Source organism: Chelonoidis abingdonii, chromosome 10 (assembly GCF_003597395.2).
Source record: "Chelonoidis abingdonii isolate Lonesome George chromosome 10, CheloAbing_2.0, whole genome shotgun sequence".
Taxonomy (NCBI): Eukaryota; Metazoa; Chordata; order Testudines; family Testudinidae; genus Chelonoidis; species Chelonoidis abingdonii.
Window position 1 is genome coordinate 48,333,144 of NC_133778.1, and position 15,600 is coordinate 48,348,743.

Genomic DNA, 15,600 nt, shown 5'->3' on the forward strand with positions numbered 1-15,600 from the left:
GGGGGCGCCTGCCGACCCACCGGGTGTTGCTAGGGGAAAATTCTTCCGATGAACGTGCACGCGGCGCGCGCACACCTACTTGGAATGAATACGAGCAACACATCTCGAAGAACAACAGTTACAAAGGTGAGTAACCGTCTTTTTTAAAAAAGCTATTCTATCTGCCAGCCCTGCAGATTCAGCCTAAGAACTGAGGGTCGAGCTGTGTTCTTTCAATTATATGCATTATCACCAATAATAAAGGTTCTCCTTGTGAAACTCACTTAAGTCTTCTGATGGAGGAACAGTAGAAGAATTTCACTCACTCTCCTACAGTTATATTTAGTTCTGCGGTAACGTTACTAACAAAAGTAAAGGATAGTAAATGTTTATTTTAGTCAATAAAATAAACTGACTACTCTTAATATACCCAGGGAGCAGATCTGTTGAGTAACAATGTGCAATTTTTATAACACTACCTTTTTGATCATAACTGTACAGTAAGTGTTATTTAAAACTTACCCTTCCCATGCCTTTCGTAACTGTACATAGTATTTTGCTAATTGTCAAAAATATGTAAATATTAATAGCCAAGGTATAGAATATTTTCTAGGAAATACCAACTAGTTTGGGGGTACTGGAGGCCCAAGATGAAGCAGAGGGGCATTTAACCAGAACCAGTTATTAATTCCAGATATGCTTTGCTCTGAGAGCATTTTCCATTGTTTAATAGCAGTAAGGGCATGGATTTTTGTATGCAGCTTTAATATATTTTGGCTTTCTAGACACTGAGCCACTGTTCTGGTGAATGGAGCAAAGCTTAAGTAAAAGTGGTGTGTCCTGTGAAGAGTAACAGGGCTGAAGGATGGAATCTTCAACTGGTCAGGGTCCTGGTATGGCCAGGCTGCAACAGCTAATACAGGATATGTAGGGAGTTCTGGATATGGCTACTTTGTCTCTCCAGGTGAGATTATGAGCCAGTCATTAGTACTCAAAGAATCTTTTGCTGTGTGATTTGGACAGTAAAAAACTACAGGAGAACCTTGATGTTTCTGTTTTAAAAAAAAGGCTAATACTGAGTGGCTGCACGGTGTCGATTTATATCTTGTCATACAGTTTCCCCTGCTGCGGGGTTGTTGGCAACTATACATCTTCAGGGAAGATTTATTAATGGCATGGTGTTCTGGACTGCTGCAGTCTGCAGTGACCCTTTCTTTGCAGATGTGTGTTAGGATATATATGCAGATCCTTCTGACTTGATCGTCTCACATTTGGAGCAATTGCCTATCAGTAATTAGTACTCAGAAGAATCTTTTGCTCCTGAGTAATGTTTTTTCTGATGTGCTGAGGCAGAATGACTCCATTTTGGCCAAGCCATCCCCACTCTTTCAGAAAGGGTGCACTGATGTGTACTTTAGAGACCAATTTGGCGCATGGCCATCTCCATTAAAGGTCCATTGCTGGCACATGGAAAGCAATATAAGAAATCATTTCTGCCACAGATCTCGGATCTGCTCGTGGACAGGATAATTTAACTCTATTTACAGTGCTGGGGAGGGCAGTTTCTCCCCTTGCCGCTTTTTAATCCAAATGTTTTAATTGCTGTGATTATTATGGTTACGTAACTAGTGCTTTCAAATTCTTAAATTGTTCCATTGTAAGTATAATACATGGGTTTAATTTTCTTTCCATTCTGTTCTATTTAAGGAGAAAGAGCGGTTAAAGCAAGAGAAACGCGATGAAAAAAGATTAAATAAAGAGCGTAAACTGGAACAGCGAAGATTGGAATTAGAAATGGCTAAGGAGCTAAAGAAGCCTAATGAAGATATGTGCTTAGCAGACCAGAAGGTAATCATAATAATGTAAATTTACTTTTTATTTTCTTGCCCCTTTTTAATCCTGTTTCTTTCGTCTCTGTCTCTTGCCATTGTGTCAATAATTAATTCTTCTTACTGCAGCTGCCCCTAAAAACATTCCCGTTGTGCCTTAGATAACTGTATTTGCAGTATTATCTATATACTAAATATAAGCGTTAACTAAAGGATACTACAAATACTGAGGCAATGTTTTAGTTATCTAATGAAATTACTTTTGAGGCTGACCTACTTTTGAAGCCGCCAAAAATTCACAAACTTTCCTATTTTAAAATATTAAAGTAATCTTCATTATTATCACTGTAAAAGTCTCTCTCACTACATGAACCCCAGCTGGAGCCATCCCTGTAGACACAGCTTCTCCTGGGACTCCTTTCCCCAATGCAATCCTCCTGAGCTTGAGTGTTCCTATGGTTCCCTCAGGACCAGTCTGTCTCAGCTCTCAGTTCTGTCTACCAGAGAGCTGCTTTGGAGATACATACTGGGTACGGTTATATCTTTTGTTGGACCAACTTCTGTTGGTAAGAGAGAGACACTATAGAGCTTACACTAATAGGAGTTGGTCCAGCAAAAGATATTACATCACCAACCTTCTCTCTCTAATATCATGGGACTGACACAGTGACAACACTGTGTACAGAAAGCTACTTTCTCATTTTATAAGATTTCCCCCCCAATGCGCGCACACACACCTTTGTCATGCTTTATAGTTCAGAGTAGAATCTGAGTGCCACATCTAGCCCAACGTGTCAGTAGTAAATAACCTGTGAAAATAGTGGAATTATTTCACCCTTCAGACCCCAACCTTTTGTAGTTTATTATTAACATCAAGTCTTGCAAGTTATAGTGATCTTGGAAGATCCTACTGAATCTCTCATTGTTTTTCTCCTTGATTTTCAGCCTTTGCCAGAGTTGCCTCGCATTCCAGGCCTTGTTCTCTCTGGAAGCACATTTTCAGACTGCCTCATGGTGGTACAGTTCTTGCGCAACTTTGGTAAAGTTCTTGGTTTTGATGTGAATGTGGATGTCCCTAATCTAAGTGTTCTTCAGGAGGGCTTGTTAAACATAGGGGACAGCATGGGAGAAGTACAAGACTTACTTGTAAGGCTCCTCTCAGCTGCTGTTTGTGATCCAGGACTAATCACAGGATACAAGGTAAAAAAAAGTCCTAAACACCTTACAGTGGTAAACAAATAATATTAGTAAATAAATTATTAATAGTAACCATTAAAATCACCTGTGTTTCCTGGATACTCGCTCTTCCTTGGACTCCAATAACTATACTTTTCTGGTTGTTCTCCTATCTTGCTGACCACTCTTTCTGTGTTACCTTCAGTGACTCTTCTTCCTTCTCACTCTCACCCTTTGTCATTGTTTCCCAGAGATGTGTCTTTGATCCTTACATTCCCCCTCTCCCCTATACACACCTTCTCCCATGATCTACTATCACCTCTATGGGCATGTCTTTGATTCCTCCTGTTCCTTCTACCATCACTTCCAGGTTCTCGACAAATCTCGTTGCTTCTTCCTTCAAAATCTGCTCCTTCTCCTCTAACACCATTGTCAGAACCCTGATTGACACCAAGATTCTCTGCCTTTTTATTTTTATTTATTTATTTTTTTGCTTGGACTAATGTAACATTTTACTGAAGCCCTTTCTAAACATTCTGAATTGTGCTAGCCAATATCTATCATTTTCTAACAAATACCACTTGGCATATTGGTCTGCTTTTACTTAACCTATTTGATGTACATTAGTGTTGTTTCAGTTTTTTGAAACAGAGAATGGATGCATGCATTTTGTTGCACTATGCTGTCTGGACTCAACTTTAAGTTTGGGATTGGACTCCCAAAACAAACAGACAAAAGTATTTTTTTAACCATAATGTATTATTGAGTCTGTTATAGTATTTTAATGTTCTTATGTGATTGACTGAAAAACTTATTTTTTAGGCCAAAACAACTCTTGGGGAACATTTGTTGAATGTTGGTGTCAACCGTGACAATGTTTCTGAGATTCTACAGATTTTTATGGAAGCTCACTGTGGGCAAACTGAGCTTACCGAAAGTCTAAAGACCAAAGCTTTCCAGGCACATACTCCAGCTCAGAAAGCATCGGTACTTGCTTTCCTTATTAATGAGTTAGCATGCAGCAAAAGTGTAGTGAGGTAAGATTTTCTAAACCTTTATCCATGCTGTACAAATACACCATATAATGCATAATGTGTACATCATATTTTGTTATAGTAGAGTTCTGTTAGTCCCTGTTGTAGCTAAGGGTGAGATCTGATTTCTGTTATAACTCCCTATTTTCATGTACCCACAACTTTTCAAAAGAAATACGTTGGGAAATTTTAAATTTTCCGTACTTGGTTTATGCCCAGAGGGAATGTTCTTCTCAAGACTTTGAGCAAAATCTTTGGGTTATGAGAGGGAGCTGATTTTTAAAGAAATGTCCCCAGCTCCTTTTGGAAATAACTCAAAAAGGGTTGAACAGCTAACCATTATGTGGCACTCTGGTTTTTTTTTAATCCAAATACTTGCTTATCCCTTCCTTTATGTAGCAGTTAGATTAATAAGATCATCAGCGGAGGTGGCATGGCTGCTTACCGCTATAATAATTCAGAATAATCCTGTTTCTAGGATTTCTTCGTTGCAGAAATTGGAAGGTGTGTATGAGGCAGGGAGTTGCGGGAAGAGGAAGGACAGTCCCAGGATTAAGGAAGTTGAATGCTGCCCTGGGGAAGTGTATTATATTCCTGCTTCTGCCACAATGTTCATATGTGATGCCGGGCAAGTCACTTAAATCAAAATGTTCACAAATGGCCAGTAACTGGTGTTCTTTGAATGCCAGTCTGTGTACATATTCCACAGTGGGAAGCGCACTCACCAGCTTGCACACATCAGAGAATTTTCTAATCAGCAGTCCCCACTGGGGGGAGAGAAGCAACCGTTCCAGCTGCCTCAATACCAAGAAGACTAATGCAGCGCCATCGTTGTGGAGGTGGAAGGTGCCTCTATCGCAGTTAGGTCCATTTATCATCAGTACTCAGGGAATTTTTTCTAAGGGCTTGCCTACACTAACTCTTACTTCAGTATAATTTATGTTGTTCAGGGATGTGAATAATCCACACACTTTAGCGGTGTAAATTACGCCAACCTAAGCACCAGGGTAAACAGTGCTATATTGGGGCCACAATTTCTTCTGCCAACATAGCTACCTCCTCTCGCGAAGGTGGTGTTATGCTGATGGGAGAGCTCTCTCCCGATAGCTTACGTCTTTACCATGCTCACTACAGTGGTGCAGCTGCATACTGTAGCACTTCCAGTGTAGACTAGCCCTAAGTTTTGAGGCACCCTCAGCGTCCGACAGCCTGGTAGTTTTTATGCTGCCTTGAAGCCAGATCAAGGGAGGGCCACCTTTGCCTCTTCTCTTTTCAAGGCTTGCTGTCCAGATCTGAGCTATCTGTATGCCTTCTAGATGAGGAGGCTTCAGATGGTTTTGAAGCTTATGCTGGGGCTGATTTCAACTACATTCCGTCCCCCTTGATCTTAGATGCCTGGAATCTGGGCTCGGAGTCCTCACCTAGTTGGCTGCTCCATGAGAAAAATCCTTAGGAGTGGTTCCCTTGACTGCTGGCTCCACTTGGAGAAGGATCTTCAGAATTCATAGCACTCCTGAGTCAAGCCCTGACTGAGGCAAAATAGACACCTTTTGTATCTGTTATCCACAGATATAACTGCTTTGCAGGATGGGCAGTTTTTAAGCCCAGGGACTTGCCATGGAGGCTGGTACTACCAGCGAACATAGGGGAAGGTGCCTCTCTCTATGGCATGTGTCTGCGCCTATCTGGCTATATTCTTAACACTAACTAACCAGAAGCCAATGTGGAGGTAAATCTGAAGAGAGTTGCTCTGACATGCACTACAGGTGGTAGAGAAAGAATTGAAACATGGTGGCTCTGTCCTTTATATCCTTTCAGAATGCACAAGGAAGATCTGTGTTGCAGTTTGTACACCCAGAGACTAGCCTACAGGGAGGCCTACTGCCTGGGTGTCATCAATTGTGGAATATCTATATGGACTAATGTTCAAAGAAGAAAAAGAGGTTACTTACCTTTACAGTAACTAATGTTCTTTGAGACCGGTGTAGTCTGTATATGTACTCTGCTACCCACCTGCCATTCCTGCTGCTTCAGAGTCCTGACGTCACAGGCTTTCTCAGTAGTGAAGGAACTGAGGTAGAGTGAGGTGGCTTCTCCCTTTATACCTTCGTGAAATGATGCATGCGCTGCCTCAGTGGGAACTGCTTAATAGAAAATTCTCCAACATGTGCACACTGGACGTGCACTCACCAACCTTGCAATATATATATATATATATGTACTACGCATCTCAAAGGACATCAGTTGCTAAAAGGCGACTTACTATCTTTATTCCTAATTTTCTGGGTGTCCAACATGAGACACCTAGGGCCAGATTTCAAGGTGCTGATTGCTCACGACTGCAACTAAAAGTGATTAGAGCTGTGCTTTCAACATATAATGCTCTATAAAAATGCTAATTATTCTAGAAAATTAGGGCCTAGGTTTCTCAGGTTGTCCAAAATGAGTGGACACTTTTGACAATTTTGGCCTTAATGTCTCTGTGTTTGTGTCCCATCTGTAAAATGGGGATAATACTACCTATTCTCTGAAGACTATTTTGAAGATAAATTTATTAATATTTGTGAAGCACTGGGCATTTCTATGGTTAGAGCACCATAGAAATGCCCAGAGGATGTTAATAACTTTGTGTTTTGGTACTGGGTTTGAATAGTCTGTGGCAAATAAGGCCTGAGGCCACTGAGTATTATAAAAAGAAATATTGAATAACTACTTATTCTCTCATTTCTTTAAAACCAACTCCTTCTCCAAACTCAAACAGCTGCAAAGATTTTGCTCAAAGTTTTTAAAAGAATATACACTGTGTGCGCAGTACAAGTTGCACTTGCAACCTGAATTCTGGTATTTCCTAACTTTTGAATGCTTGCCCTTGCAATCTTCTTGTTCTTTTAATGAAGTATTTTTGGATGTAATTTTTATATATATATTGTGTATGAATGTATCTCAGATATATGCATATTCTTGCTTGGTGATATTTCATAAACTACCTAAAACCTTTGGTTTTTTTGTGTTTGACAGTGAAATTGATAAGAACATTGATTATATGTCAAATTTAAGAAGAGATAAATGGATGGTTGAAGGCAAATTGCGGAAGTAAGTTATATTTCCTTAAATATTTCTTTTGTGTGTTTGTTTAACTTTCTACTATAAAGATTTGTTCCAAAGACAAAAATCAGCTAAGTTGTGTTTAAAAAAATAAACTGCAATACTTTCTTAATAAAGGATATTAATTTAACTGGTCCCAAGGCCAGTATTTTACAATCTTTAAAGATGTGTGAGATTCAGTGGGTTACTATGCCTCAAAATTGGAAGAAAATCAAATCCATTGTGCATTCTTTGAAAGAAGTAAACCATTTCTTATTCAAAGGTTACTTTAGCTGTCAAATTGTTACTGATGTTAAGAAACTGATTGGACTTGCCACACTTCTCAATTTTCATTTTAAATATGCTTATAAAGGACTTGATTGTTGTTACAATGGACACCCTTAAAAAATTGCCGGTTACTTTGATAACTAAATAATGCTACCTCACTATTTGCAGTACATCCTCAGTGTTCCTATAGTAAGTGTTGGGAATAATGCGAATACTGAGGTAATCTCATCTATTTACCTCAGGCAAAATGGCAAATTTTCAAGGGTAATCACTTTATGTCCCCTATTCTCCCATCGTACAAAACAAAATTCCATACAGCAAGCGTAATATCTCCATCTACCAGGAGGTTAGAAGGCAAAGAAACTGTGAATCACGAGGTGTACAAAGCCAGGCTCCACTCCCATTCCCTTTGTCATCTTTGCCTCCTATCCAGGAAGTATTGAATCCTTTCTCGGTCCTTTGCTTCAGGTACTTTATGTTTCTAATTCTATTTCTCCCTTTTTTCCCTTTAATGTGTCCCAGAAGGAAGAAAGAAGAAGTAAAGAAGAAGGACAAGAGGGAGGTAGAGGAAAAAAACTGACCAATTAAAAAAATATGGAAAAAAAATGTAGCTGTGGACCTCTGCTAATACTGCAGGTTCCCAGACTACATAGATATAATGGCTTTATCTCTTGGGGCAAGCCCAATCATTCTCCCATCTCATCTGGATCCTAAAAGGCCAGTCCTCTCCTGTGGGTATGTAGTTGAAACAGTGCTGCTGAAGCTCTGATGTAGTCAAGAAATCTTAGCCATCTTTATCTCCTCAGGGATTTGTTCTTATCTCTCTCCCTCCATCAAACTGTCACTTATATCAGTGGGCAAAGGGAGACGAAGAGTATGCGGCTGCCTGAAGAACCAATGAGTTCATCCTTTTGGGCATAACACTGAAGTACCTCAGGCAGGGGTCTCAATCAAATCCTTCAGATTTGGTGTTGCTGTGGGACACCCACAGTAGATTGGTTTCCCTTCTCACAGAGGCTATGTCTACACTGCACTTTCATTGGTAAAACTTCTGTGGGCCAGAGTGTGAAAAAAACAAACACACCTGACTCATTGGGCGGGGGGGTGGTTATTTTGTCCACAGGAGAGAGCTCTCCTGCTGACAAAGAGTGGTTACACTGTGCACCTTACAGCAGCACAGCTGTGCCACTGTACGGTGCGCAGTGTAGACTTAGCCAGAGAAACCACCTCAGTTGTAAATTATAACCACAGATCAAGCACATTGTTGTGTTCTTTTGGGACTGAGGGAAGGAATGAAGGCCAACATTTTCAAAACTGACTAGTGATTTTAGGTGTCTCCATTTTCAGGTGCCCAACTTGAAGCATCTTTTAGAGGGCATGTGTGCTCAGTACTTCTAAAAACCTTGAGGTATCTCAAGGTGGACATTCAGAATTTAAGGCCTGTTGGAAAAGTTAGGCCACGGATACCCATTCTTTTCCCTTGCCTGATTCCAGGAATGTTGCAAAGGTTAGCTCAGATTGGATTCATGTCATTTTCTTTGGCCCCATATCTTTGGTTTCCAACCCCAATAAGACTTTTCATTAGGTTCATGCTGAGGTCAGATTATGCAGGAGTTCATTCCCTTCAAATACCACCTTTTTGTATGTGTCTGGAAGTGAAGAGGATTAAAGAGACAGCTTTCTGAGACAGGGCTTTCTCCCCTGATTGGGCTAAGTGGCCAGACACAATCAGGAAATGTTCCACCTTTGTCACCTCCTGTCCTATTTGGAGCATTTTTGTTAAGTTGTGTTCTCGAGAAGAGTTCTCATTGGTCACTTGCTCCTTACAACATAGTGACTCCATTTACCAACGTTCGCCAGGGTCTTAGAGTGCAGAATGCTGCCTTTAGGTGTCTGTGGTGCCTTCTTTGATTCATTTTTCTACTTTTCATTTTCAGTGTTATGCAAACCTCGGTTTATGTCCTTCAGAGTCATATCTGTTCATTTGCTTTCCACTGAAGTGGTCTTTTTACATGTCCTCTTCTGTTTTAGGTGCATTTGAGAATTGCGTTCACTGATTATTGAACTTCTTTGTCAGCTGATGTTTCTGGACAAAGTTGTCCTTCAAGTTATCTCTGGATTTTTATGCCTAAAGTTTTGAATTTTATGTTAGTCAGCTATTCATTCACCTATGCTTTTGCCTGATATGTTAACTCTTGTGCACAGAAAACTTTCCAGGCTGGTGGTGAAGGCTGGAAAATTTTACTTCTCTTAGAAAAAGGATAAAATTTTCTAAAGTGCTTAAGTGACTTAGGCTGTTAAGTCCCATTTTCAAAAGTGACTTAGGCACTGATGTTCAGTGAGGCTTTTTGAAAATGTCACTTTTGAAAATGGGACTTAGGTACTTGTCACGTAACTACTTTTGAAAATTTTATCCAAAGTATATTAGTAAGTCTAAAAATCTGTTTCCGTGAGCAAAAGAAAGGTCTAAGATCTTCTACATCTTCTAAATCTTCAAGTGGATTAAAGATATTTTTAACTATGTCCTACCAGGAGGTAGGTAATTTCTCACTGCCAGGGCATGGCTACACTAGAGAGCTTACAGCAATGCAGCTGCACTGCTGAACGCTCTCTAGTGTAGCCACTCTAAGACAACGGAAGAGAGCTGTCCTGTTGGCTTAACTACTCCAACTCCCATAAGTGGCAGTAGCCATGTCAGTATGAGAAGCTCTTCAGACAACATAGCGCTGTCCATACTGGTGCTTATGTCAGTGTAACTTATTCACTACCCTGTGCGACATAAGTTATGCCAACATAAGTTGTAGTGTAGATATAGCTTTAGTCTTCTAAAGACACTATTATCTCTTGAGCAGTGAGAACTGAGGCAATGAGAATGATCTACTCTGTGTAGGAATACTCACTCACTTCAGTCTTTGACCTTCATTACTGGCTAGATACATCAGCTTTCTAGAGAGCTGACATTTTTGTCAGTTCTCTCTCTCTAGGCTGCTGTTTGAGAAGCCACCTACTTTAACACTTCTCATTATAGCCACTTGCTGTATGGAATGTTGTTTCATAGGATGGGAGAAGTGGGGAAGTACGACAAGAAAAAATTACTTATTGGTAATTGTGTTTGTCGTAATCCTTTCACTTTTCCCATCCTTCTTCCCTCCCCTCTTCTCTTACAAAACATTTTCCTTTTCTACACACTTTTTTTATATCTACTCTAGATCAGTTATGTTTTTGGCCTGCTCTTTAAATGACTATTTGAGCCTGGTTATATATATCTTCTATGATTCAGTGTGTTTGCCTGCTAGCTTCCTGGTAGGTAGAACTATAACATTTGCTGTATGGAATCTTTTTTTGTAGGATTTTGTAGAAGAGGAAAGTCTACAACAATCATAAATACTGGTATGTAAGTTTTTCTCTTTTGTTTCTTAAAATTAATACATCTGTTAACCTCTAAGTTACTTTAGCTGGTTACGATTTTTTAGAGTGTTGTGTCCAGAATGTGAAAAGACCAGCCAAAGCATAAAGACTAATAGAAACATTATGTAAAATAGACCAAATACACCTAAGAAAGTTCTATTTTTTAAAAAATACAGGATCAAGGGTCAAGTTTACTGTCATCTTGCTAGTGCTAAGATTACTTCAGCAAAATGATGTTCTTTGTTTTACTATCTTTAGTTCTCAGCTTTCCCAGACACACATGTTTAATAGTGGCCTTTTAAAATGGGTGGGTAAAATGCATATTTCAGCAGGTGCAGTGCAAAAGAAAAAGGGAAAAATTAATAGAAGAGGAAGATTGGATTGGGCTCTTCTCTCTAGCTTACAGGGCTGGCTATTTAAAATTCCTCTGGTCCTGCATGCCTTTTGTATAGAAGTTCAGTGTTACTCAGTAGAAATTACCCTGAAGGCAGGAAATCCAGTGCAGAACTGAATACATTTTTATGGGTTAGAATTCTGTATGAAGTGTTCTACAATGTGACTTTCTTATGTCAGTCTCTGATAACAAACAGTGAGATGGCAGAAGGTTGTTGTAGGACAGAAGTAAATTTGAATTTAAAATGAGTGATGCACCTTGGAATGAAGAACAGAGTAGAGTATGTGTATGCTACAACTACAGTCAATAAGACCACTTGCATATCATGTGTTTAAAGGCTTAGAATCATTCATGCCAAGAAAACCGGCAAGAGAGACACTACAGTGGGTGGTGATATAGGAGAAGAACAGCATTCATTGGGTACATCCACTCCAGGACGCAAACGGAGACGGAAGGGAGGAGACAGTGATTATGATGATGATGACGACGATGATAGTGATGATCAAGCAGATGAAGATGATGAGGATGAAGAGGACAAAGATGACAAAAAGGGAAAGAAGGCAGAAGTCTGTGAAGATGAGGTAGGGAATATTAATTTAACAAATGATAACTTTTTTTTTAAAACATAAAAGAATGGAATTTTATTTCCACTCCTTTATATGATAGATTTGAAGACAACATTTGTTGAAAATCTTATAAAAAGGAAAAAAGTCATAATAAGTGAGAGTATGTGTTAGATTTGTTTTTAATTGTTTGGTATTTTAAGTTCTTTGGTAGACTTTTCTTTTCTTTATTCTTTAGCCAGGTGTCTTTTGTTTTTTTGTTTGCTTGCTTGCTTTAGCTTAATCTAGATTTTCATTTCTCTGAGGATTGCCTTCCTACCATTTTATGTAGACTCTTCAAAGAGGAAAAGGCTAAATCAGATCCAGGGAGCCAAATGTTTTCTAGCAAATAAGCATAAAAGTAGCTTTCCGGAGAGTGGAGAAGGGGATGTGTTAATTATCAGGATAGCTTCAGTTTAGTCATCGGTACAGAGAGAAATTACAATAAATAATATCCACTATGAAACTGAGGTATCTGGTGTAACTGCAAGCTGAAAGAAGGGAAGAATTGTTTAAGAGCTTAAGCTGAACCGTGTATGTGTGTATATTTTTAAAGTTAAAGGATAATTGAAATTTGTTAGCAAATATGACCTTTGAGTCTTTACAACTTCTCCAGGTTGATGAGTGAGAGGAATGGTCTTTTGCAGTTCCACAGTACTTGATCACCAGCTCCAATATTTTAATACCCAACATCCTTATAAGACACAAGGCTGGTCATTACGAATATTTATTAGCTTTTTAAACTGAACTGCCTTTGTTATAGTCAAACTGAGCTTTTCATAGAAATTCCACAGAATCTCCAACAATATCACACAAGTCCAGTGTGGTCTGGTGGAAGAAGCCCGGGAAAGGAGCCACAAAAATGCTAAATTTGAATCCTGTCTTTTGCTGTAGTTTGCTGTATGGTCTCCAGCAAGTTACATCACCTTTCTTTCTGTCATTTTACCAGTTTGTAAAATAAGGTAGTCATATTTCTTTACCTACAGTACCTCATGGTTGTGTTGTAGGAATGATTAATGTTTGCACAGTGTTTTATATGCAAACTAGTGGTTACACTCAAATCCATACAAATACCTTTGATTAAAAACTATGCATCAGCTGTAGGAACTCTCCTTTTGGCCACCATTCTGGATTCTGTATGAAATTACAGTAATCCCTTCCTGCTGTCTTTCTATCCTTGTGAGTGAATATAGGAGATACTGCCAGAAAATCTTTGTGTGAGTGGTCGTATAAGCAAAGAGAGTGAACCTTTAGAAATGCAATGCCCTTGAAAGTACAAAATATGGCTAGTGTGCAAAAAAAAAAGGCAGGAGACAATAATATTTCAGCAGGAAGACTTACTTCATAAAGTCTTATCTGTGAAGATTGGAAGACTCCATGGACCTGTGTCGTCTTTAACTCACAGCCATCTCAATCAATTCTACAGACTTCTGATGTCATTAAAAGCAAAAATGAAATTTGAGAGTTTTCCCTAAAACTGTGTTAAATACCACAGTGACCAGGCTGGGTACCAGGAGTGGGGGACATTCAACATCTTTAATTAACCTTCTCTAATTATTTTTAATATGTGAAAAAGTCTGGGTGCTTTCTGGTTCGCTTGAGATATCCCAGAATGTGATATCATCTGTGATAAACACAGAAAGTCCCACTGCAACCTGCGTTGTGTGTGATGTTTCACAACGTTGCGTTTGTGAGCCAAGAAGCACAAAAAGAATTTCACAAAAGGTTAGAATGATTTTGTAAAGGTTAATGAAATCTTATTTCTGCGTGGAATGCCTCCCTTCCTCATACCACCCCATCATGGTTATTGTTGGAATTTAACACACAAATTTTGGGTTTAATTCCAGTTTCATTTTTGCTTTTCAGTTCACCTTTGAAGTATCTGAGGTATAATTTCAGCTGGTCGCACAAAGAATCACATAGGGGAGGCTACTATCTTCTGCTTCAGGGTGAAGGGTAATTGAGACTTCGCAGGAAAGTTATAGAACTCTCTTGGAACTGTACTATAGTTCTCCAAGGGCTCACTGAATTGAATTAAAATTCTTACGGAAATTATCCTTATTTCTAGCTGTAATTTCATCAAGGAGAATTGAAAGCTTACAGTTTACAATGATAGAAGGTCTCTCTTTAAAAATCAATAATAGCCGTACTTGTATTTCCCATACAAATTTTTGTCATTTAAAGTGGCTTTGCATTTTCTTGTGAATATTGAAAGAAGACTCCAAATTCTCTCTCTCCAAAGATTGATTGATCAGATTCTGACATTATTCCATTATTTAATGTGAGAAAAACACTCAAAAATGAATGTAAAAGAAGACACAACTTTATGAAACTTAATAAACTAAATTATAGTTTTAAGTGTGTATCTGCAAGGTGAATTATTTTTTTTCCTGTAAAAGGACAAAGTCTTAACAAAATAGACTGTCCATCCACTTTCCCTGTGCATATACATCTGGGAAGGAAGATTTATAGTACTTTTACAGAAGTAAAGATATATTTGGCATAGTCACATATATTCCACAAACAAATAGTTCCAGCTTCTGCACACAAGTCTCTCTGAAGTCAATGGAAGTTGCATCCATGTCTTGGAGTAGAATTTGTCCCACAGATTCGACATGACGTATTTGTTACATGAAGCTCTTGTACTGTAGCATTAGTAGTACCATTACGTTATCCTGAAATAAACTATCATGACTGTGTATTTATTGGGTGTAGGATGATGGGGACCAGGCAGCAAGTGTTGAAGAGTTAGAGAAACAGATTGAAAAACTCACGAAGGTAAGAGATTTCCGTCAATTTTAGTGTCTGTCTTATCTGTTTTTTCTGCCTCCAGCACTTTCTCTGCATGGGTTTCTTTCACAGAGCAGAAGGAGACACAGATCCCAGCTCATCTTCCCATTGTTACTTTTCGTCCCATTCTCCATGCACTTGTGGTTGATCCCCAACCCTCACATGTTAGTAGGTTAGGGAGTTGAGGAAATAAGTGCTTTTACTTCCAGTTAATCAGCTCCCAACTTACCTGCTGCTGATGTTTTTACTTTCACTCTCACAGGATATCAGTTTACCAGCCACCCTTTTTTAAGTGTCTTTTTTTCCTCAGTCCTTGGTGAGTGCTGTCCAGAACCCATCCCTTGATAGTGGAGCCTTTTGCGATACTTGGACCTACAAATTTACCCTAATCGTGAGCTCAACTGTGAAAACTGAGTAGAAGTTCATAAAGTATCACAATAACCTATAACTACAAATGTTGATAGGAAAAGTTGCCCATGCAAGACAGAATTAGTGGAAACAAAAGGCCTACTGATAGAACTCAAGGACTGTATTAAAATAATGCTTGCTAAACAAGGAAAGTGTGGAACCAGAGATCAGGGAACCAGAATTGGTGTGTTGGAAATTTAAGTGCAATTGTGTGGACAAAATTAATGAGGCGAGCAAACTTCGCCATCATGGCTGCCACCCCCACCATATTCTGAGACTCCAGGCCTTCATCATCTTGATCCTGAGAGATGTCCTGGCTAGACTAAAACAGAGAGATCTACCCAGATGACATCACTATCTCTGCCAGCTCCAGCTAAATCCAAAACACCAGCTGGAATGTGTGTCTTTGCCACCTCCACCCACCCCCTGTGTGTTCTTTTCCTTCCCCACCTTATTTCTTTTCTTTCCTGTCTCTTTTTCAATGTGTCTGGCTTAGCCAGCCAAGACTGTATATCTTGCAACACTGCTGTAAGCTTGTGACCAGAAAGTGACAACTAAAACAGTACTGAAATAGGCCAATGGTTGTACACGTTTGCCAGGTCTTATGG

At 39.2% G+C, this 15,600-nt stretch overlaps 1 protein-coding gene across 25 annotated transcripts in view; it reads left to right on the forward strand.

Moving 5' to 3' along the window:
* The window catches only part of BAZ2B (bromodomain adjacent to zinc finger domain 2B), a 264,100-nt gene that overhangs the window by 209,148 nt on the left and 39,352 nt on the right, over nucleotides 1–15,600 (forward strand). For all 25 annotated transcript variants that reach the window (XM_075070184.1, XM_075070185.1, XM_075070183.1 and 22 more), the window contains 6 exons: nucleotides 1,687–1,827; nucleotides 2,754–3,008; nucleotides 3,807–4,021; nucleotides 7,037–7,111; nucleotides 11,530–11,773; nucleotides 14,510–14,572. In XM_075070184.1, coding sequence (XP_074926285.1) covers nucleotides 1,687–1,827; nucleotides 2,754–3,008; nucleotides 3,807–4,021; nucleotides 7,037–7,111; nucleotides 11,530–11,773; nucleotides 14,510–14,572 — 993 coding nt within the window. The remainder of the gene's footprint in view (nucleotides 1–1,686; nucleotides 1,828–2,753; nucleotides 3,009–3,806; nucleotides 4,022–7,036; nucleotides 7,112–11,529; nucleotides 11,774–14,509; nucleotides 14,573–15,600) is intronic.